The 24,754-nt window shown below is 41.0% G+C and overlaps 1 protein-coding gene across 1 annotated transcript in view; it reads right to left on the reverse strand.

Annotated features, from left to right (window-relative positions):
• Positions 1-24,754, reverse strand: part of mettl15 (methyltransferase 15, mitochondrial 12S rRNA N4-cytidine) — an 84,885-nt gene that overhangs the window by 41,302 nt on the left and 18,829 nt on the right. Inside the window, exon 3 of the mRNA XM_080446424.1 lies at positions 1,033-1,169. Coding sequence (XP_080302550.1) covers positions 1,033-1,169 — 137 coding nt within the window. The remainder of the gene's footprint in view (positions 1-1,032; positions 1,170-24,754) is intronic.

The raw sequence follows: 24,754 nt of genomic DNA on the forward strand, positions 1-24,754 counted from the left end.
ATGTTCAATTTGAGAGAGAGAGAAACTTGCTCTTGTTCATTATCGGAGATAATCACGTTTTGGCCTATAACTCTTTTAAGTCTACTACTTGCTACTACTTGCAACTACTCCTACAGATTTTGTCCAAAACTCACAAACACATTTCTCTGGAGTCATGTGATAAACATGTCAGATTTTTCATATTCCATTCTCTACTACTCTCAATTCTGACACAACAGAGTGCAGTCTCCGATCTACCCCAAAATTGAATTTCACATTGAGAGGACTCTAAACAACACAGAGGCAAAAGAGATTTCACTTCCACCCATAGAGGCACCACAAATGCTACGAAAGGCACGGTTTGTTGCAGAAGTGTGATTTTTCTTCACCAAATTACCGGTAGGTACAAAGGGTCTTGCGAGTCATGTGACAATAACTGCCAGATCCTTCATACTCCATATGTTTGCCTGTAACTACCTTCACCATTCTGTCTGTAGGGCTTACTTCTTACAAAAAATGCCATATATCATGAACGCAAAATCCAATCTACTTCCTTGAGTCCTGATGGCTGCACTCCAGAACTGACACAGTCTGGGTAGGCAACCCAGCCTGGTGGAGATCTGCACTCCGAGGAGCACGCTTATCTAGTTCAATTTGCAATTTTGAGCTAAATAAAGTTTGGTTTCATAAAAAGAAAGGACGTTTTACCTTTTTGACCCGTAATACCACAGATCACACAGTCACTATTGTTAATAATGAGTTAAAAAAACAAAAAAGCTATTCATTTTGGAATTGTTTCTAATATTAACACAATTATCCATTGTCTTCAGTGTAGGAAATATAATGAGTGATTTTAACCATTTTTTAATTGAAAACAAGCGGTATATTGTTAAGATTTAAAACAGTGTTCTCATTGATACCTTTGCATAATAAGAATTATATTGGATGATAATCAATGTGTTTGTGTCGGCAGAATGCAAGGGATACAGTGATGAAATTACCCCAATGGAGTTGTGATTAAATTATTATTATTATTATTAATAAGAAACTTACTTGTGCTGCTTGGCTAACTGTTGGGCCAAAGAGAACGCTGTAGGGTCTCGATCCAAGGCCAGGACTGTGACTTCAGGACTACTATTCAGAATGGCTTTAGTATGACCTCCGCCTCCAAACGTCATATCCAGAACCACCTGTGTGGGTCAGGGTGTAAAGACAATGTCAGCTCACAACATGATTATATCCCACTCATTGCTCAATACAATACAATTAAGAGGCTTTATGACACTGCATAGTATTTTAGATGACGAATTTCACGGAAAATGTGTATACTGTAAGCTTATACGCTTATTGATGAGTGAATACGTTTAAATACGTCCCCGCATATCACAAACGTCATTATATTTTTTCCTTGTTTTGAATGGCTTTCGCCAGGCTGTGATTAATAACTATGTGTATATAGGAAGAAAACTGCCTGGGTTCAACTATATACGTCCTAGTGCTTGAGGAGAATGACTAGCACTTATCTAGGTAACTATAGGTCTTCTATAGATCTACTCCTTAACAGTAGTGTTAGAGCATCTTGTACCTCACGCACACGCACACACACACACAATTACACATTCACACCCATAAGTCGATGTGAGTCATCCTCCTTGCCCGCTCTGAAATATTTTTTTTCCTCAGCTCAGCCTGCAGATCAGCCTTTAAGCTATGAACTAGCCCCAGCTTCAACAGCTCTTTCCACCAACACTTGACACTATGTGTGTGCCAGCACAAGAATGTTAAGAGGATGTTTTGTTTATGATTAGTTGTATTGCCAATATCTACTCAGAATCATTGCCGCACAAGCTTCTTTTTTTTCTGAATATCTACACCAATTCTCTCAAACAGGTTAAAAAGGATGCATTGTAGGTTGAAGTCTGCCTCTGAGGGTTTTATAAATATTTAACCACTGAAAAGTATTAACAAGAGCTTGTGACTAAATAATGACATTGAAGCCAATGAAACATAGGTTATTTTTTCCATTTCCTGAAAAGTAACTGTTCTGGACATACAACAGAGACGACATGACTCTTGAAAGTGGCTCCCTTCAACCATGATTTGTCAAAGTGATTTGACATTCAATGGAAGCTGTCCACCCTGTAAGCTACCAAGAACACATACTGTTGAAATAAACCCCTTTGTCAGAATAGAGTCAAATTGAATCCCTACCCATGATCCAGAAAGTTTCCATTTCAAAAGTAGTGTTAGAAATCACTCCAAGATGAAGACATGAATCAGTCCTGGATTTTCCTTTGGAATGATTCAAGTAAATTGTTTGTAAATTTGTTTAAATTTCTTATTAATACATATTTCACAAATTATATAAATATTTACAATAACCATATCACCATTTAAAGAAACATGGCTGTTTTTTGTTCCATTGTTTTAAAATGTTAATATGCTGTATTATATTGTCAACAAATTGGTATTTTTTGCTTTTCAATAGATGGCAAATGACACAATAGTAAATGCCTGCCATTCCCCGCAAAAACATTAAACATGACGATCGATAGTGACGTTAAAGGTGGGGTGTGTGCGTGCATGTGTGAGAGAAGAAGTGATCAATGGCGTTTCCCTCTCCCTTCTAGAGCACAGCAGCAGATGGGAGGGGGTGTGGGCTAGTGGGATGAGTCACACGCATAATGAACTTGCCTGTTGTGCTATTCAATACAAAACAGGAAAAATAAAACACAACAGCAAAGTAGGATGGCTTTTATCTGTGGGTGCACCAGCAAAGATGATATCTACTTTATTTTTGCACGCAGAAATTGCCAAACGCAGGGCCATTTTAATTGATAGCCTATTTTCTCTTCGTTTTCAATTTTCAGTAATCATTTAACCGCACGACAGAATCATGTTATGTCAGCAAAAAGCACGTCTTTTCTTGCAGGTTATAAATTAGACCTACAGTATCTCTTGCTTTTAGCAATAACGTAGCCAATAGACCCTGTCAGTGGAATTGCGTTGCTAGGGAACAGTTTGGGTCCAAGTTTATTTCTTGTCAGCTACTGATATGCACAAACACTGCAATGGGAAATAAACTTGGACCCATTTCGAATGTTTATGTTTCAAGCTGTGAAAAGATCTACAGACCTTTTCAACAAACATTCTAAATGGGTCCAAGTTTATTTCCTGTTGCAGTGTTTGTGAATGTCAAGTGTGAAAAGGTGGACCTTTTCACACTTGACAACAAACATTCTAAAAGGGTCCAAGTTTTTCCCCGTTGCAGTGTTTGTGAATATCGGTAGCTGACAGGAAATAAACTTGGACCCAAACTGTTCCCTAGCAACGCAATTCCAATGACAAGGTCTATAGCATCTTTATGGCTTCAGAATGTTATAGAACTTAAACAGCATCGGTTCCATGACAACCTAAGCATTATTTTGATATCTGCTGCAAAGCGCTGCAAGGGAACAACTTGACGTTATCATACTTGGAACCAAATATGCAACATAAGGAGTCAAAAACTTCATAGAATGTAAAACCAAAAGTAAAACTATCTATACAGAGACTCTCGATGCCGTTCGACAATATTTACTTTTTTCAAAAACCTGATATTTCCGCCACCAGACGGACAAAACAACTCCCTCAAGGATTTGGCTATAATGGGTTTGACATTTGCGATGATGATTGACACTGAAGTTGGAGTGAGTCATTCACATTGATATTTCATACAGAGGAGTGTCCGGGAGGATCTTGCCAGCTCTGCCTGGACCAAGCCATGCCGAAGAAGCCAGCAGGAGACAGTCCGTCAATCCAGAATGAAACATTGTCAAACTCCTATTTCTAAATACAGAGACCACCTGACCAATGACGCTCACAATGAAAATAATTGCTGCTCTGTACATTTTATTCTCTATTTTGGGCTGTGTAATATCTGCCTTTCCCAGCAGAGGGAACAGGAGAGTTAGGAGTTGTCCAAGTGGTGCAGTCCAACAGTGCAGCTGCAAGGTAGCAGAATGCAGGACTGTTTAGTTGCAACTATCCACTCCACAATATTCATATACAGCTTTTCTTCCTAAAAGGGAGAGATCAGCCATTTGTATGCCGAATCAAAAACAGGCCATTCCTCTTTATATACATTAGGAATTGTTCTTTGTTAAGCAACTTGCATTTTTGGTATAAGTGAGATTTTTCTCACATGGTCTACCTCCTGCAGAGGAACACATAGATGCTGACTATATGGAAAAAGGGGCCATTTCTCAGTCTTCTGCGAGCTGAATTCATTAGGAAAAGGGGGACAGGAACCTGAGAGAAGGCTGAGTACTCACGTAAATCCTACTTGTGACTCCCCAGCCCAGGTCAGTTACAGTGGGGGATCTAAAATGTCACTGAGGGGAGTTTTTACAGATCCTGTTACACTAACAGACAGACCATTAGGGAGACAGATACACGGGTACAGGATCGCTTTCCTCGTCGCGTCCGTTGCCATGGCAAGGGTGGAGGTACCCGGTTTGCATTTCTCCATCACACAAAGTTCATGGCAAGATGCAAGCACACGCAAAAGTGACAATTCTGAGAGTATGGTATGAGTAGTTAGTGAATAATGCATTTGGTGTGAAGGTACAGGTTGGGATAATAAGCATGATGGCAAGTTTGGTTGCTTTATGGATGACCTGCCACCTGTGTGCACTGAAGTCTGACAAATTGTTCTAACTTTTATAACTGTTAGTAAGCTGCAAACTGCTGACAGACATAGTTTTTGTAGTTGTGGCTTAAAATGTATCTTAAACCTTGATATAGTGTAGTGTACTATAGTGTAGATTAGAAATAAGCACTCTGCCCTCGGTAAAGTTATGCATTTCTCTTTTTGATCCCCAAATGTTGGCTTCAGCTTTGAAAGTATGCAAAGTACATATATATATATATATATATATATATATATATATATATATATATGTGTGTGTGTGTGTGTATGTGTGTGTATGTGTGTGTGTATGTGTGTGTGTGTGTGTGTGTGTGTGTGTGTGTGTGTGTGTGTGTGTGTGTGTGTGTGTGTGTGCACAAACACACAATAGGACCTCACTGTATAGGGAGGTCATAAAACGCAGCTTATTTTATTTTATAGGACCAATTGACAGTGTGTTTGTCTGTCCATTAGTCTAGGCTCGGGGGGCAAAACAGATGGCAAGTGAGAGAGGACTAACTCACCTAAGGACATGAAAGCTTCAAGCAATTATTCTGTCAAGAGGTTATTATGTTGATCATGATCAGTGATGTTGGTAGCCAGCACACACTTGTGGCCTCCTGCCTCCACTACCGTTAAGCTTTAAGTGGACCTACCTGAAAATCTTGACTGTGTGTAATGTGTTTAGGCCTGTGTCTATATGTATGTGTGAGCATATGAGCAATAGAGTAGCAAAAAAAAGAAAAGAAAAAAAGAAACATTGAGGAAAACCTTGCCAGAGGGCTGTTCAAACTGCCTTCCTGTGTGCTAGGCTAATCTCCCTTTTGTCAATGGAATGTTGTAGAGTTACAACAAAAAAGTAACATTGCTCATCTATTCAGTGTTGTCTGAAATCTTTTGGAATGGAGTTTAAATGAACACATTTTAGGAGGTATTTGGACTAGTTTAGACAAGCCAAGCATGCATGTTGTGCCAAACCATCCGTGCTCATTTACTTTTAGAAAACCCTACGTGAGGAAGTTTATGGGAGGTTTATTTCTCGTACGATTAATGTTGCAAATGATTCTCATTATGAAAACACATTGGAGCACACAATATTCACTCAAAACTGTGCTACCTAACACTATGTTGCTGGCTGCCATTATAACACTGATTTGAACAAATACAATTATGTATATTGAACTGCCTCTAAAGTCTGTTTCATAATACTATGGGTATTGTGCACTTCATGTTCAGAGAAGGTAGATCATTTTATTAGTAAAAATAAGAACAACATTCCAAAAGGAACTATAATCATACGCACCAGGTCTGGTCTGGTGGGTAGGTAACCCGCCAGGCCAGGTTGCCTACCCAGGGCCTGCAAAGCAAACTTTGGAAGGCAGTCATGGCCGATTGGAATGGGATCTCAAAGATCTGACACATACATCTTGATCACATGACCCCAGAGATGATGTGTACCAACTTGTGTGAGTTTTGGACAAAATCTGTAGTTGGAAAAGGTGTGTTTTGAAGAAAACGCAGAATGGTAGAAAACGTAATCTGGCACAAATGGTCAAAGAGCCTAATATGGAGGATTGCGTGAGTTGCAAGATCAAAGGAATACAGGGGAAAAAATGTGTACCGATTTGCATGAGGTTTGGACAAAATCTGTAGGAGTTATATTAAAAAAAGAAACAGCCTCATGGTGGCGCTATAACAGGACTACAGGGTATGTGAAAAATGTTGCTTCCCGGGAGTGTGCGTGCAAAGTTGTTCACAGACAAACGGACACACACACGGACGGACAGGGGAGTGCGGTACACAAGTTCTCTAGAAGATTTAAAAACTAAAAACTGTTTCAGTTATTTTTATACATTTTCACTACATTAACAAAAACATGAATGCTGTGCTCACTGATCCCTATAGTTGCACACACACACCTAAATAAGCAAGCGTTTTAAATCTAAACAATTGATCACCTCAAAAGCAGCAAAAGGTAAGACGAACACATATCTCTAACTCCATGTAATGACACTTTCTAAATAACTCTAATTTTCCTTTAGGGTCACAGACACAGTGGCTGAAGTGGGATGTTAAACTGAAAGCCCTGGTGATTCTAACATAATTTGATGCCCTGTTAATTATCTTACTAGAGAGTGATCACATTCCATAAGAAACCCATTTCCTACACTCACTTTTTCTTGTCTCTTTCCTTGATTATTCCGCTTGAGTGTACTATAATGTACATTGATACGGAGGAGGACAGGGTAACAGGGAGGGGAGATATATCTCTCTCCATCAACGCCCCTGGAGATGTTTCCAGTGCCATCTAAAACTGCAGTCCCTGTCCTCCCCTTCACAAAGTCCATGTCAAGCTCTCCTCCCACGGCAGGGAGTCCTGAGTCTCTTACACAGACAGTAGTAGCTGAGGGAGATTCCAGGAGACTCATGTACGTACGTATAGAAGACACTTGCATCTCCTGTAAAGCTACAAATCAATAAATCGAATGCCTAAGGAAGGTGCGCAATACAATGGAAACATCAATCTTTCTATTAGGCCACAAGCTGCTTTGCATCAGAAAAAGGATTAAAAATAGGCTGTGATTAAGACATTTAGATGAAATGTGACGATTCTTCGTCCAAACTGTTAAAAAGGATAATGAAATTGGAGGCAACAGCAGTCTTGAAAGGTGTTAAGAAGTTTTAAAAGATGCGCTTGTGTTTACATTGTTGAAAGACTGACGAAAAAGGATAAAATAAAATGTTTGTAAAAAAAAATCAAATCTCTGTATACTCAAGAACCACGACAGCCGCAACGGTCGAACTGGCAAACTGGGAATGGAAGCTATGAAATGTTGGACTTATTGAAATGCTAAGTCGAAGTAACTATATGGCAGGGTGCTTCAGCAAAGCCCAAAAGTACGAGATTAAGGCTTTACAGTATCTGCAATCTCTGCACCATATATGCTGCAAAGAAGTCACATTAACAAGCAAAAATGATTGAGCACCATAACATATTTGTATTCATCTACTTAGGCTAATCACCTGACGTGAACTTAGCAAACAAATTGTTTTAAAGTGCAAGGTAGAAGATATGGTTTGGAGGCAATGAATGACAGCTGGGAAAGAACTGTTTGGATATTGAAAGAGATGGAGAAGGAGGCACCTCTAGTGTGTGCATGAGTCATCACTCTCCACCCCCACCCCCCGCCAAACTGTCTGTCTTTGCCTTGCAGGTTGAAGATTCACTGAGCTACATTGTCTTTGCTGGAAACATTCATATAGATACAGTATCTATACATCCATACGCGCCCCCCCCCCCCACACACACACACACACACACACACACACACACACACACACACACACACACACACACACACACACACACACACACACACACACACACACACACACACACACACACACACACACACACACACACACACACACACACACACACACACACACACACAAGGTAAATTCATGTCCTCCTCATTGTCACAAGAGCAATGAGCCATGCATACATGTGTATTAAAAATCACACCCTGTGTGAAGTGGGCGGTGTCTTGCTAGCTAATCACAATACTGAATGGAGTCAACCAATCATGTACAAAAAATAAATTCATTTATTGAAACACTCTTTATGATGGAAGAAACCATAACTTAAAAAAAACAAATTTATGTTTTTTTTTAAGTTATGGTTTCTTATATAGGGCTATGCCAATCACAGTCCTGAATAGACTGTGATTGGCCAATCACGGTGCAGGGTTAGGCGCAGAAGGCTGCGCAAGATTTGTTGTACAAATATCCAAACCTCACTTATAGGGGCGGTTTCACCGCCCAAAAACATGGCCTGTTTAACAGCTATTGAAATAGTTGCCGTATAACAGTTTATAATTATCTAGAACTAGCAGAGTACTCTATATAACATACATTAGTATTGCAGTATCAGTTCCATTTCAGAGAGAATGCAAAGGTAGGCTAAGTGTTCACTCTGATACACTGCTGTGGATTGCAAAGTTCAAACACTACAGTTTGTCTCCCAAATGAGTTTCTTATTTATTTCAAATGGAGATTGGAATTGTACATCAGCACAACCTCACATATTCTCTGTGTTCTAGATTTGAGAAAGTTTCTCAAGTTAATCACATACTGATTCAACTGTTCCTAGTCTAATAACATGCCAAGATGCAGGTTTCCACAAGAACATCATCTCTAACCTTCTTTGTCTTTGAAAAGTTACCCCTCCCCCTGTCATTCAGGATACATTCCCTGAGAAGTGTGAGGAGTTTATAGCCTAAGTCACCTCGATCAGACAAAATATCCCACATTCCACCCGGGACTTAGCCATCTCCCTGGGAGGTCCATCCTCCTTATCCACCTTTGAGCCCATCACTCTCTCCTCTCTCTCTCTCTGAAATGGCGTCTTCATTGAGACCCGCTTCATCTTCTAGGGTCCCTGCTTCACTCCTTAAGGAGGTTTTTGACACAGGAGGGCCGAGCATCCTAGCCATTATAACAGTTCCCTGGCTACTGGCACTGTTCCATCTTGCCTTAAACAAGCAGTAGTCCAGCCCATTTTAAAGAAGCCAAATCTAAACCCCACCATCCTCAGTAATCATCAACCCATTTCCAAATCCAAACGCCCCCTCTCCTGTCTAAGTTGCTGGAAACGGTAGTTCTCAGTCAGCTGCTGCCCTATCTCCATCAAAACGAGATCCTGAAAAAGGTCCAATCTGGTTTTAGCACTGGCCACAGAACAGAATCGGCCCTTTTGAAAGTAACTATTCTGCATTGCAGACTCTGGAAAAAGTGCTGCAGTTGTTCTCCTTGACCTCAGTGCGGTGTTCGACACAATAGATCACACCACCCTTATTAACCGCCTCCAGCAGGGGGTTGGTATCCCCAACACTGCTCTGTCCTGGTTTCACTCCTAACTTAATACAAAATTCACAGTGAACATAGCCGCCAGCTCCTCTCGCCAAGCAAATCTCACCTGTGGGGTGACCCAGGGTTCAATCCTAGGATCCATACTGTTACATGCAGTAGTACATGCAGTAGTCCAGCCCACAAGCAGTAGTCCAGCCCATTTTAAAGAAGCCAAATCTAAACCCCACCATCCTCAGTAATCATCAACCCATTTCCAAATCCAAACGCCCCCTCTCCTGTCTAAGTTGCTGGAAACGGTAGTTCTCAGTCAGCTGCTGCCCTATCTCCATCAAAACGAGATCCTGAAAAAGGTCCAATCTGGTTTTAGCACTGGCCACAGAACAGAATCGGCCCTTTTGAAAGTAACTATTCTGCATTGCAGACTCTGGAAAAAGTGCTGCAGTTGTTCTCCTTGACCTCAGTGCGGTGTTCGACACAATAGATCACACCACCCTTATTAACCGCCTCCAGCAGGGGGTTGGTATCCCCAACACTGCTCTGTCCTGGTTTCACTCCTAACTTAATACAAAATTCACAGTGAACATAGCCGCCAGCTCCTCTCGCCAAGCAAATCTCACCTGTGGGGTAGCCTGAGGCTACGAGCTCAATCCATGGTCTTGAAGGGCGGACCCAAACACAGCCGCCTGGATTTGTGCGTGGCTTCCTATTGATTCACCAATCTATGTCCCCGCCTCCCCTCCCCTCCCCCCCTCGGCCTGTGCACGGAACACGCTGACGTCACCAAATTTAGAGCGACGCCCCTCTGCACTCTGATTGGTAGGGAGATAACAAGGTCCAAGACCATCGTTCGTGCATCGCTCCCCCAGGCTTTTCTTTTTTGTAACAAAAAAAAATGCATGGGTTTCCGAGGCTACCTGTGGGGTGACCCAGGGTTCAATCCTAGGATCCATACTGTTACATGCTCCCCCTCGGTCAGGCGATTTCACGCCATTGCATCTCATTCCACAGCTACGCGGATGACACACAACTGTATCTCCCACTGAAGGCCAATGACCGCACTGGGTTGGACCTTCTTAGAGACTGCCTTCATGACATCAAGGAGTGGATGGCTCAGAACTTCCTCCAGCTGAATGATAGCAAGAGTGAGATTGTCCTCAGTGGGTCCACCAACATAGTCTGCCGGATCACCAGTGACATGGGAAATGTGTCCCTCTTGGTCAAACCCCACATCAAAAAACGTATTTTTGATTCAGAGCTCAAATTTGACAGAAAAGTGGTACAGTCCTGCTTCTATCAATTGCGCACCATCGCAAGGAGTCCTCTCTCCCAGTGACCTGTTGAGTTGTCCTCACGCTAATCTTCTCACGGCTGGACTACTGCAACATCCTCTATGCTGGACTCTGATGGGACTGTCAACGGATCCAAAATGCTGCTGCCAGGCTTGTTACAGGCACCAAGCTAAGAGAGCACATCTCACTGGTCCTTGTCTCTCTCCACTGGCTAAACGGGGAAGTGTAGGGTGACATTGAAGATTATTTTTCTTGAGTTCAATGCACCTCGGTCTTGCACCTCCCTATATTGGGGAACTTTTAGACCAATCTCCCAGCTCCAGGTCACTCAGATCTGACAGTCAGTTTCATATGAACTCCACGGTCTAGCACAGTAAGGACGGGCGACTGTGCCTTTGTTGTGTTGAACAAACTCCCCGAGGATCAAAGCAGCCTCCACTCTAGGGACTTTAAAAAACATGCTTAAGACCCACCTTTTCACTGTAGAGGACTCCTAGGTTCACTCGTCAACAAGTGTCATTTGGTAGCGCGGACATCTTGGTGGGGCATAAAACAGGTTGACTTAACATCGACTCCCACCAGTATGTCTGCAGCTACTATGCCACGCCCCCCCGTGGTGACGACCCACAGATCAGACCTCCTATGGCCATATATGCGTCATGTGCATAAATGGGACCGACCGACTTCAAACTTGGCATAGCGTAGCGGCCCGAACTCTAGATGAGAGGGTAGCATAGCGGCCTGAACATCTAGTACTAGAAAAGTGCACTCCTTGGAGCACAGATCTCCGTCAGGCTGGGTTGGCTACCCAAAGCCAGCAAAGTTTAAGGTTCAGTGATCAGTGAGGCAATGAGATTGAGAATACCTTGCTGTGGCTGGCAGGACATTGGGTGAATCCATCCTAAAATATTGAAGGCTCTGAATGTTGTTGGGTTGTGATGGCTAATATTTTATGAATTTGGTAAGCCACTGTATAACTTTAGCTCATAAACCTATGGGCCAACAATCATTTGTCTAAAATTCTCAGTGGTTTGCATTGTTCACGTAAGTAAATTGTGTTTATGGGAGGGGCTGGGCTAGTTAGTTTCCTATTCTGTGTGAGTTTTTCAGGTACAGTGTCCAGTTTGACAACATTAGGAGGGTACCTATGCTGTTTGCAGACAATGCTGCACTTTTGGCATCATTAAACTGTAATCTACAATGTGAACTGGAGCAGCTTGTTTAACATTTTTGATAAATCTACCTTCTTCATCTCAAGGTAAAACTATGCTAGCAAATGCATTATTTTTGTTATATTTTAATATCATATAGCCCCTCAAATGTATTAATTCCGGCTCCCTTCGGGTCCTCGGCAATACGCACGCCCAATGACGCTGTGCACTCCAAGTTTGAAGTCAATCAGACGGACGGTCTCCATACTTTAAATATGTTTTCACTATGGCTTGGCTTGGGGCAAATACATTTCTAATACTTCCATAACATCTCTTGACAGCTACATGCCACATTTATTTAAGCTGCACAATGTAACTTTCTACCCCGGACACAGGATCCAAATGTCTCAAGAGAGGAGCAGGGAGACCAAATACAACCACCCCAATTGTATAACTTCTATTGTATTAACATACCGGTACTCTACCATACATTTGGAAAAATAAAATTCTATTCACCAAATAAGTTACACAATACCGCTTTAACACTGATGCAATTTCATTAAATGTCTGTGTAATAGTTATGAAATTCTCAAAAATACACACACATATATATATATATATATATATATATATATATATATTTAAAAAAAACAGCTCTTAATTTTTTTTTAAACAAGAACAGGAAATAAGGTCAAGCATGATGCAGCGGATCCATTCAAAATGACTATGTGCTCGGCTGGTGCCTTCTCTGATGGACGTCTCTTAAGCGTAACACCATTGTGAAAATAGGATGCAAAGAAAACAATGCAAACTATATATAGCTCAAATGAAAGGAGGGGGTGGAATCATGTAACTATATTCACAAAATGTAAAGAAGCATCAGAAGAAATGGCTTCCTCTCCTGAAGGTGAATTTCATGCTACTAACAGAAGACAAAAGAAGAACAGGGCCAAATCCATTAGGGTGTAAAAGGGGACTGAAGCTAAATGAAGACATGGTGAAAGACATGGTAATAGGAAAAGACAGATCTAGAGGCATTTAAAGAGCTCCCAGTAGTTTAAGACTGGTCTGACAATGCAGGGCAAAATAAAAGGAAATGGAGGACGGAGGAGTGAAGTGAGGTTGGGTATGATTGTAAGAGTAAGTGAATAAGGGAGGGTGAGTCAAGGGGTTTGAGAGTGGGCTGTCCTTAGTGCAGGCCTACGCACTGTAAGTGTACATTTTTATACATAAAGTTGCTGCCCCAGGCCTTTCTAAGACCAGTATTATCAGCCTTCCAATGTTTTGTATACACAAAGCAGTTAAAAAGAGGTGGGGGTGTAGGCTACTGATTTTGATCTAGATCAACATAAGACACAGGCATGCCACCAAACTGGACTCTCTGACAGCCTAATTTATAATGTTGCAAATGTTAATATATTAATAATATATAATTGAGATGTGCAATCCTGTGGGCCAGTGACAAAGTAGGGCAAGCAACATATCGGACAGCCTTCTGCAGTAAGCATAATATAATATGCTTACATTCTGCGTACTTACAAAATTGTTAACTGAGAGCCTCGGTTCTGAAAACTATATTACCTAGAGGTAGGTATGTCATTGGATACGTCTTCAGAGATATTACACTAAAGTGAGAATAATATATTTGTGTGAACCAAAATACCTGGCTTTAAAGGATACCACCAGCGTTTTCAACATTTGGCTTCACCGAGTAATCCACCATCACACAAATGTGATTACATACAAATGTAGGAAACAATACTATAATGGTCAAAAAGACATTATGGTGCATTGAAGCAGATATGCTTATGTTGGTAGGTTTGCATCACTCCATGTACAGTATTCACTATTGTGAAACTTGCTATAGAGTTAAGTTAAAGGGGTGCAATATTTCAGTCTGGTAGAAGCACATAAAATCAGACATAGTGAGACTTTTTAATTAAAATGGTTTTACTTTAAAATTATTGTTATTCAGTTTAAATGTTGGATGTCAAAAGCCCTCATCAATTTACAGAAAAGTTTGTTTATTTCAAAGAACAGTCAGTCCAGATAGACCAAGGTGTTAGACCAAACTAGCTAGTGAAAGCATTACATGAACTGAAGATGGGCTGTTGACAAAAGCATGTTGAAAGCTATGCTGCACCTGCCTTTCTTTGTAGCTCCTATCTCGCCTATTTCTTTCTACTTAACAATAAGAACATCAGGCGGGGGCTGACAGAGGCAATTTAGCCCCACCTATAAGCCAAATATGTGCCATTTCACTACGTCAGTGTTTATTTTGGATGTGCTTGAGCAGCACACAACAGGCTATGACACAGATACAATGCAAACAGATGGCCTACCACCAGCTAACAACAAGCAGCAACAATCATTTGTACAACAAGCCTTTGCACCTATTTATCTGATGCTTGGGTCGGTGCTAGCCGGGTTGTACAATGAACATTTATAGGCCTACAGTATGTAATTTATCTAAATTGCTATTTTGATTCTAGTAAATTCAAAATCACAATCATTTTGCATGTTTTACAATCATAGGCAAAGTTACTTACTAATTTTCAAGTTATTTTGGGGGCTTTTTTCTGAGCCTTTAATTAGGTAAGCTATACAGTGCAGAGAGATGGAAAACACAGAAAGAGAGTGGAGTGGCATGCAGCACATGGTCCGACCGTCCAGGAATCAAACCGGGTACTCGCTGTCAGGCATTAGAGCAGTGGTATGCTGCCTACCATTTGGCTCGGATCACCCCCCCCTCTTAACCACTTTAAGACCTATGTACTTTGTTAGTAAAAGCTGCTTAGTAAAAACAGCTAGTAGATCAGATATTTTAGAAAAAATAAAATAATAATAATAATAATTTATTTGGGGAAAAAAAGGTTAAAACCAGGGAATTATATTCCAGGGTTTCCTGTCATGTAGGTGAGCTGTAGTAACCTCTTCTACCGTTATAAAGATCTATATATTTGTATTCAATAAAATGTTCAGAGACAGACAAAACATGGGAGACACAGACACTATTTTCAGCACAGCAAACACTGAGCTGTCTGTTCAGTTTCCAAAAAAAGAGAATTGGGATCTAGCCCTAGCCTTAAGTCATAATCGTTTCCATGTTGAAAAATGTTCACACATTTTCAAATATTGAAAAAAGCAGAAAAAGCAGAAATAGCTCATCTACAAGCTTACAACGCGTCACATTGTAAGCTTGTAGATCAGCTATTTCTGCAATTTTTACATGTATAAAATGATTAAATATGCAATAATTTCTTTGTATGTTTAAGTTACTTGTCATATCTGCCCTGTGCAATACCATGGCTTTACGACCCCCCCTCCTTCACGTCTCACCAATCTAACAACATACAAGCAACGAACACACGTGCGTACGTACGTGCATGCGTGCACAGTGCACACTGAACAAACACGTGTGTGCACACATACCGACTGCTATACTAAATAAAATGGCTCTATTAGTTTATCTTTATGGCTTTAATTATAGGTACATTTAGGAGCGCAGAGCCAGCGTGGAAGGTCTGTCTCAGTGTGACCACAAACACGTGTGTGCGTGTGCACACACAATTCCTTGCTCTCTCTCTTCCTCTGAAATATTTGACCAATTAATTAAATATTGGCCAATTTTAATATAGGAAATTAACTAAGAAAACAGAAAAATATGAACGCTGTTTTTATTTATACATTTTTCTTATTCAGATTTACATTCCTTTGGGCACATTTAGAGAAGCATCTGGCGACAGCTCAAAATTATTCGGTGAACCCCATGTTGAGAACCACTGATAAACAGTACTTATGTCCTAATAGCTGCCAAGTATGTCAAACTGTTCAAGATACATATAAAACATCTTTTCATAGCAGATGGTGAATGGTCATAGGAAATTTGCACTTGCACCTTACATGTGTATTTATGGTTTAATGCAATGATAGCCCCGGGTGCGTTGGGCTAACAACTACGACTAATTAGTTAATATGTAGTTGAAGTGACAGCTGGGCAACATAGGCTGAGTCATCTAACAAAAACCTCAAACTTTTTCCTCCACCCATTCAAAAATATAAGCTTCAATGAATTTGCAAGAATGTGCCTAACCAGGGCACAGGTCAACTGGCACTATATGAAGAGAAGCTCCTTTGTGAAGTTTGTGTGTAAAATCAGTCTTAGATATCAACTGAAGTAAATCAATGTGCAGTCATATTTCGAGTTTGTCTGGTATCAACTGCAGGGTTGCATTGCTCATGGGACGGCCTTGCACGCAGTGCAAGAACCTATTTGAACAGGAGCATGCGCAGTCTCGCACGCACATGCATAGATTTAAAACGACCTTAAATTCACACCTCAACATCTTAGACTTTCAATAACACAAAAGTATTATGAGATAATAGAATGCAGCATTACCACTCCCCTTGAAAATAAATTTTAATAAAAAATATCCGCTAATCGTGATCAGCATTTTTCTGTACCTGCCAGTATTTCAATTTGTTTGCACCAAGCACAACCTTTACCATGGTATTCCCACTGACACATAAACTAGGGATATCCGATATTATCGGCCTCCCGATATTAGCATAAAAATGTAATATCGGAAAATATCTGTATCGTTTTTTGAAAAAAACTACAAACCTTTTTTTAATATATTTTTTTAATAAGTTACAGGAGTTCTTGTATGGTATGTGTGATATGAAATGTGAGTTTACCATAATCACAGTAATCCTTAATCATATTCAAGGGCTTTTGCAGAGAAATGAGACAGACTGTGTGTCTGTGTGCAGCTGACACTTGTTGATGCTCGTTAATGTTATTTGCATCAAAGCAATTATGCTTCTGCACTGTCAATTAGGCCAACATCTAATCTAAGATTAGTGGGACTCCTTCAAATGACCACCATAGAGTCCTGGGACTCACTTTATTGAAAACCTAACAACATCACTGTATTATATTAGATGTATTAGATATTATATTGATAGTATAGCTATTTTATTTTATTAGATGTGTGATGTTGTTACCTGACAATTAGCTGACTTTTGGTGAAAAAGCCTGCATATATCGGTATCGGATATTAGGAGTTGGACAATATCAATATATCGGATATCGGAAAAAAAAGTCAATATCGAACATCCCTAACATAAACCCTGGCATCCCTATTCTAGGCATGTCATAATAGACAAACATCATTTGGCAAAAATAGGTAAACAAACATTCGGCAAAAATTGCAGATCTACAAGCAGTGTTGTGAGCTTATAGATCAGTTATGTTCGGCAAAAAGGAGGGGGCTAAGTAAAGACCCCTGGGGGACCCTGGTCCACAAAGTACCGTATATAGGGTTTAAGTGTTTAAACTGGGCGGTAAGTTTGGCACTTCCTGAATTGGTCCTCATGTTACCCATGAAACTTTTAAAATGTTCAGTTTCTATTGGATAATTATATTTCTCCTGCTTCACTGATACTTTGTGTGGGCTCTGTTATATTACCACATCACTCTATAATTCAATTCATCCTTTCATTTAAATTCTCAACTGCATCTCTCTATGAAACATACCAATAATGTATTGAATGACTGCCTGCTAATGTCAGACCTTGACTATTTTTTGCACCATAACACCTCTCTAAAGAAATACAACTCTCATGTGGTCATTTAACACTATATATTTTAGCCACTAAGAGTCATCTTTAATTTATTGGGAAGATGTCCACCACCTTCTGATTCAATATCTCTTGACTCAGTCATAAAATCCACAACATGCTTCAATTAATTCTGATATTAATATCTGTATCGTCTAACCACTGGTCTGAGGAGAACGCACAAGTTCTGTGTGTTCGAGAGATTGTGTGCATCGGCTTCCCTGATTGGCCAACCCAAACCATTGCATTGGTGTCACGTCACGTTTGTGCTGCTTAGCCAGTATAAGTCCCTGATTGACCAAGCTTCGTGTAACATTTGTGCTCCAAAGCAATATTGACACCGTATGCAAAACAGAAAGGGACATTTGGCTAATGCGACATTTTGGTTAGGGTTAGGTGGTTTCAGCCCGACAGCAGAGATATATATTATTCAAGGATTTTCACAAATGTTTTAGATTTTTCATAGCGCGGCACGATGTGATGCTCTATGAGCTTTGTGCGCTATTTTTGAAAAGCCAATGTATAAAATAATATTGTTCAAACCCCCCTGGTACACCCCCAAGGACTCCTGGGTAGTGCTGTGAATCTTCTGCTCTCTCACGGTTTGATTCCGATTCTTGGGGTCTCGATTTGATAAAAAATTTATTTAAAAAAATCGATTAATTTAAAAAAAATCAAATGACTTCAGTCATATTGTTTTCATCTGGACTTTAACAACCAAGTGTAGCCTAGTTATTTCCAACAGCTCAAACCAAAAAAAATATAATATCAAAAAGGTTGTGTAAAATACTTGACTTTGATGGAATCTTAGATTAAGTGTAGTTCTATTTGATGCAGAAACACAACATAATTTATTTGATGCAAGTAACAGTAACGAGTGTCAACGAGCGTCACACACACCTCAGCTGTGCTGAACTGAAAGTGACTGGAGTAGTTAAAAAAGCCCTTGAATATGACTGAAGACATGATAATGTTTACTGTGATTATGGTAAGCTTATACATTTCATATCACAAACACCATAGAGTAAAAACTCCCGTAACTTTAACAAGCAAAAAAAAAAATTAATCGTTGATAATAAGAATCGTGATTCTTACATTAATCGATTTTTTTCCAACACCCCTACCCCTGGGAGTGCCCGGATCCCACTTTGAGAACCAATGGCCTAATGAACAGCTGGGGAAAATAAAGTTTGCTATGCAAAGTCCAAGACTATATAGAAGGACGTTTATTGAAGCTGCACAAAGGTACAATAAGCTTTCTTATAAATCCATTGTTGATGACAGTGAACGTCTAGAAACTCTGAAGCATGTACTGAACTGCACTTAACTGGCCTCCGCAGGCCAACAACTTTCCCGTATGTCGGCCACTCTGTTCAAGGATGAGCGTTCAGTTGTCAGAATATGTTCCTAGATCTCATCACCAGGGCAACCAGCTGCAAGAGTTTGCTGCCATGCTGATGGCAGATGGCCACAACAGCAAATGGTTCCAGCATCCTTGACAGAGCGGTCGTAATGCACAACCTCCTGTCTTGGAATACACTCTACGACAACATTACTTTTGAAGAGCTTGGAGCAAAATCGCTCTAGCAAAAGCGTTAGAGATCGCCACCCAGATGGTAACAGAGGGACACATGAATGGCTTCAGTGACCAGATGGATGGTATTGTCCACTTTGAGACCTGTGAGCCTTCCCTACCTGGGACAAGCAAATCCAATCACATGCAGGCCATGAAAGCCCAAATGACCCAATAAACATCAATGTATCCTGAGCAACTAAATATTACCCTAAACCAGTGGTTCCCAAACTTTTTCAGCTCAAGACCCAAAATAGAAATATGGCGTCTCCCAAGGATTACAAAAATACATTATGAATTAATCACTTACTGTAAGCCCTATTTCACAAACAATGAAAATAAGTGAGCTACAAGCTCACAACTAGCCTTGTGAACTTATATTTTCACTATGTTTGAACCATTTTTGAAAAGGAGATTGAAATTGAAATTGAATATTTCAATTATTGCCCCCTGTTTGGCCTGTGTTGTCTTGTTAAATCTAGAATAGATTTCAAGACATTACAGAAAACTTTCTGTAACTTCAAAGAAATGAACCCAAATTCAAACAACATTTGAACAATGCATATAAATGTTTGGCATTTGTTTTTAATTATTTTACTCTGTGCTACTGGGTAACATATCACAAGGGTAAGGTAGAAGAACCCAAATGCGGACACAGGCAAGCGGAAACTCCCCACTGAAGAATCCCAAGACGAAGCAACGGGAACTGGGAAGCACACAGGAACAACACACCAACAGGAACTCAGAACAAGAGCCAGGAAACTACTGGGAGACCGAAAACGATCACACTAGGACAGGAGTTCTCAAAGCGGGGACCCCCAGGGGCCCTTGAAAGGGTTCCAGTGGATCCCCAGCAAAATGAGTTAATATACAACACAATCAGTTTAACCACTTTAAACCTAGTTTATACTTTGGCTATTCAAAATTAGCAGACCTACAAGCTCTCAACACATCATCACCACCACCTCCTACCACAGACACTGAATTGAGTTAGTACACATATGATAGTGAGTATTATTCTGCCATATACAATGTGTTTCACAATAATTCACGTCAACTCATGAATTGACTGAATTCTCGTAACACCTATATGGGACATATCAAATTACAATCTTGAATCTCTCTTGAGATTCATTCACAGTACTGACAAGCCATTCAGAACAACAATGCAAATGATACCAATGACACTTGTATGCTGTTTGACAGTTGCAAATGATCAGTGGTGTGTACACACACACACACACACACACACACACACACACACACACACACACACACACACACACACACACACACACACACACACACACACACACACACACACACACACACACACACACACACACACACACACACACACACACACACACACACATTAATTCATACTAATTTAAACACTTTTCATCAGCTAAATAAACTGATGACATCGTGATTCTATGTGACATCATATGAGGTCATTTGTTTGAACATTTGTAAAACTGACATTTGTATCATGTATTTCAGAAACAGTTATAATATCTAAAGTGAACGGGGCACGGTGGCGCAGTCGGTAGCGCTGTCGCCTCACAGCTAGAAGGTCCTAGGTTCGATTCCCGCCGGGGAAGCTGTGGGCGCTGGGGGCGTGTCTTCTCCTCCGCGTCACCAGCGCCCATACCCTAGGTGGGGTTGGTGAAAGGGCCTACTCTGTGTGGAGTTTGCATGTTCTCCCCGTGTCTCCTAGGGTAGTTAATACCCTCACAAAAACATGTAGTAATCCTGGTCACTATACTGCCTCCCCCTAGTCACCCGGGGCGCCTGATGGAGGGGAAGGGAACTGGTTGGAATAACGTGTTCCTTCCACACGCTACGTCCAACCAGGGAAACTCCCCCCTGTCAGGTGACAAGAAGGCTCTCATGCATTGAAGGAGGCATGAGCTCGGCCCTGGCCTCCCTAGGCTGGTGGGGGGAGTGTAGTGCCCAGGATCACTTAGCAAATTGGCACCGGGTGAAAAAAGGGGTTACAAAATCGAGGGATAAAGTTGATTAAAAAATAATATCCAAAGTGAGAAATCTATGTGGTGTTATGAATCGTCTTTGCAGTATGAAAAAAAAAAACGTTTTTCTCTACTGTAATGGTACTTATATCTAACATCACACAAAACCTGCTGCAATTCTATTAGTGGGATTTCTTCATTCATTCATGCATTCATTCATTCACTCAACAGTGGCCATGCCCAACAGGAACTGTTGGGCCAGAATTTGGCGGTCCCTTGGCAGGAAGAGGTTAAAAACAATACAAAGATACACAATACATAATAACCCAGCTGCCCAGTTCCTAATCCAAGCCTCAGTCATCTCCGGGCTTCACCCCTGTAACCCCCTCCTTGCTGGTCTTTCGGTATTCTCTCTCAAACCCCAATAACTGATCCAAATGTTGGGCTGATAGGATTTTTACACGTCTCCCACTTCTGCACTCCCTTCATTGGCCTGCGGTTGCTGCCTCCATCCAATTCTAAACACTGGTGATGACCTACAAGGCAATCAAGGGCATTGCAAATGGTAGGTCTGCATTTCTATAGGCGCCTTTATCCAAAGCACTTTACAATGTGCATTACATTCACCCATTCACACGCACAGTCACTCGAATGGTGGAGGCCAACCGTGCAAGGCACCAACCTGCTCATCGGGAGCAGTTCAGTGTCTTGATCAAGGAACACTTTGACAGAAAGCCATGAGGAGCCAGGGATCGAACCAACAACGTTGGATCAGCAAACACAGGATGTCTGTCCCTCCCTTACTTATGACACCTTGGCCAATGCTCCAAGCAACCTAGACTCTTTTCCTCCTGGCTCCCAAGTTATGGAATGACCTCCCCCTCAGTCAGGACTGCAGACTCACTTCCGATTTTCCACCATAGTCTGAAAACTCTATTTTGATAGAAGCTAGTTATGCTATGCAGATGTGGTTACATGTTCATATATGGTATGGACTATGGATGTTATTTAGACAGATGTATAGCCTACTGTTTTCTTGTCCACAGATGCAGTGTATGTTACTTTCCCACTTAAAACATTGCTGCATGAAAAATAGCCTGCAAAGGCAGTGGATCATTCAAACATTGCCCTCCTATATGGAGAAGTTCCACATGCGTCTGTTCCCACAGTAGATTAATGTAACAGCTACAGCACGTAATACTCATGCAAGAGGTGTCTAAAGCACGTGAGAGTAGCATTTGGAGATGATATAATATGTATTTTGGACAAACGGAATCAAGAAAGTTTCATTCATGTGTCACTCAGTCTTACAGGTACAAGCAGCAAAATGTTGGTGCAGCATGTCTGTAAGGCTATGCAACACCACAAGACAATACTGGGTTTTAAAGGAATGAAAAGATCAAGAAAAATAGATAAGATCAAATATACAAATGAGGTTAAAAAGTACAGGCAAGACCCACAATCTAAACCAGTAAAAGGAACTATAGCAGTAAATAACCTCATTTGCAGATCTATACATTGTCAGATTTAGCAGCAAAAAAACTTTGCAGCAAAAGGGGAATGAACAATGGCGAAATGTTCGGAATTGGGGGTGATCATTTAGTATCAGATTTACAGAATGTGCCGTAAGGTCGATGTAATAGATTTATAGTGAATTACACCAGTTATTTACACCATAAAGTAGACACTAGTGGTTTCCAGGTCCATCTCTGTAGAACAGCATTGGCCGCATTGGAAGCAAAAGTCCTCCTACTCTGCACTCCCAGAGAGGAAGTGGCAGGAGAGAGAGATGGGTTTGAATCCGACCTGAGGCCCTTTGCTACATGTCCTTCCCCGAGTCAACTACGCAAAGACTGAGTCAGGTGAGCCAACAGGGTGCCGCTGCACTCATACTTTCACAGCTACTGCCAACTTAACTCTCTGTTCTAGTCACCAAGCCTCGTCACGCGCGCGCACGCACGCACGCACGCACGCACGCACGCACGCACGCACGCACACACACACACACACACACACACACACACACACACACACACACACACACACACACACACACACACACACACACACACACACACACACACACACACACACACACACACACACACACACACACACACACACACACACACACACACACACACACACACACACACACACACGTGTAGTGATAAGCGAACGAAATAAAATTAAAGTGAAAGTCATTAACACATTGACCGCCAGAGGTTAATCTCATAATGTACTCACCAGTGCCAACGTTTTATTGTTGTTTTTTGTTTTTTTCACGTCGCCATAGACGTCGTTAAAATCCTTAAGATTGATCTGTGCACTGTTTGTAAACATCGCGGACATCTCCCTGTGTCTACCAGTCCAAACCACGTGTCAAACGGGGCATCCATTGTTGAGTTAGAACGGTTTATGTTAAACAGTGATCAGCGAGGAGAAAAACTACAATCGAAGAAAATGGCGTTTCAGTGTGAACTTTAGAATGGGAGCCGGCGTGATCGTCAAAACCGGATCCCAAATAATTCAGTTTCCGGTGGTGTTACAATGAAATGTGCCGTACCGGAAAATTGAAAAAGAAAAGGAAAAAGCACCACAGCCCGTAGGCTACGGGATCGGCGCTTAAGCGTTGGATTTAACGGCCCGTAGAACTACGGGCCCGGCGGTCAATGTGTTAAGAGAACTAGAAGTTTGGGCCACTACGTGGCCCTTGCGTCTAGAGTTCAGGCCGCAACGCGGCCCTCACACCTATGGCGTACCGTGATCTGACTGATATGCCCATTTATGGAGATCTCTGTGTCTGTCAGTCCTTGTCTCTTTTATGCCCATATATGGAGATCTCTGTATTTGTCAGTCCTTGTCCCTTTTATTCCCATATATGGAGATCCCATCAGTATATGCCCACTTGCCCATATATGGGCATGCTGATATAACTATTCATAGGGGTGGGCAATATGGCCAAAATATCATATCACGATTTTTTTCAGGTATAATCACGATCCACGATCTTATCACAATTAATTTTCCATGTTGGTATTTAGGATTATTATTATTGTATTATGATTATTAATAAAATATATGATGATTCATTGTACAGTATGTATATGATTATTCATATTATTATAAGATTATATATATTCACAGACGATAGATAGATAATCTATTTGTACGGGAGAGAGAGCGAGAGCGAGAGAGAGAGAGAGAGAGAGAGGATTCCATAGTGGCCTACGGACCGGTGTGACCCGATGTTTTTTTCAACAGCAAAATATAGATTAATACATTTGACAAAATATAGAGAAATCCCAAAATGATGAATCTTAATCTAAAGCAAGCAATAGAATAACTGCAAACAAAGTCAAAGTTTAGGCTATCAATATCATACAAAAGTAGAGTGACCTCACCGCTCTGATGGACAAGAAATAAATAATCCCTTTGCAAACAACATTTATGTTCTGTTTGTTTGTCAACAATGATCTAAATGGGAAGTTTATTTCAGCAGGTAGAATGTGACAGTTTTAGCCCGTTTTTTTGTGCAGCACAGCTCTCGTTTTAGTGAATTGCTTTCACCGGTTGTACTGCTGTGCGGAGTGTGCGCAACAGGGCATATCCCCGCCAGGTCAGGA

This window comes from Gymnoscopelus braueri (genome assembly GCF_963280865.1).
Source record: "Gymnoscopelus braueri genome assembly, chromosome: 1".
Lineage (NCBI taxonomy): Eukaryota > Metazoa > Chordata > Actinopteri > Myctophiformes > Myctophidae > Gymnoscopelus > Gymnoscopelus braueri.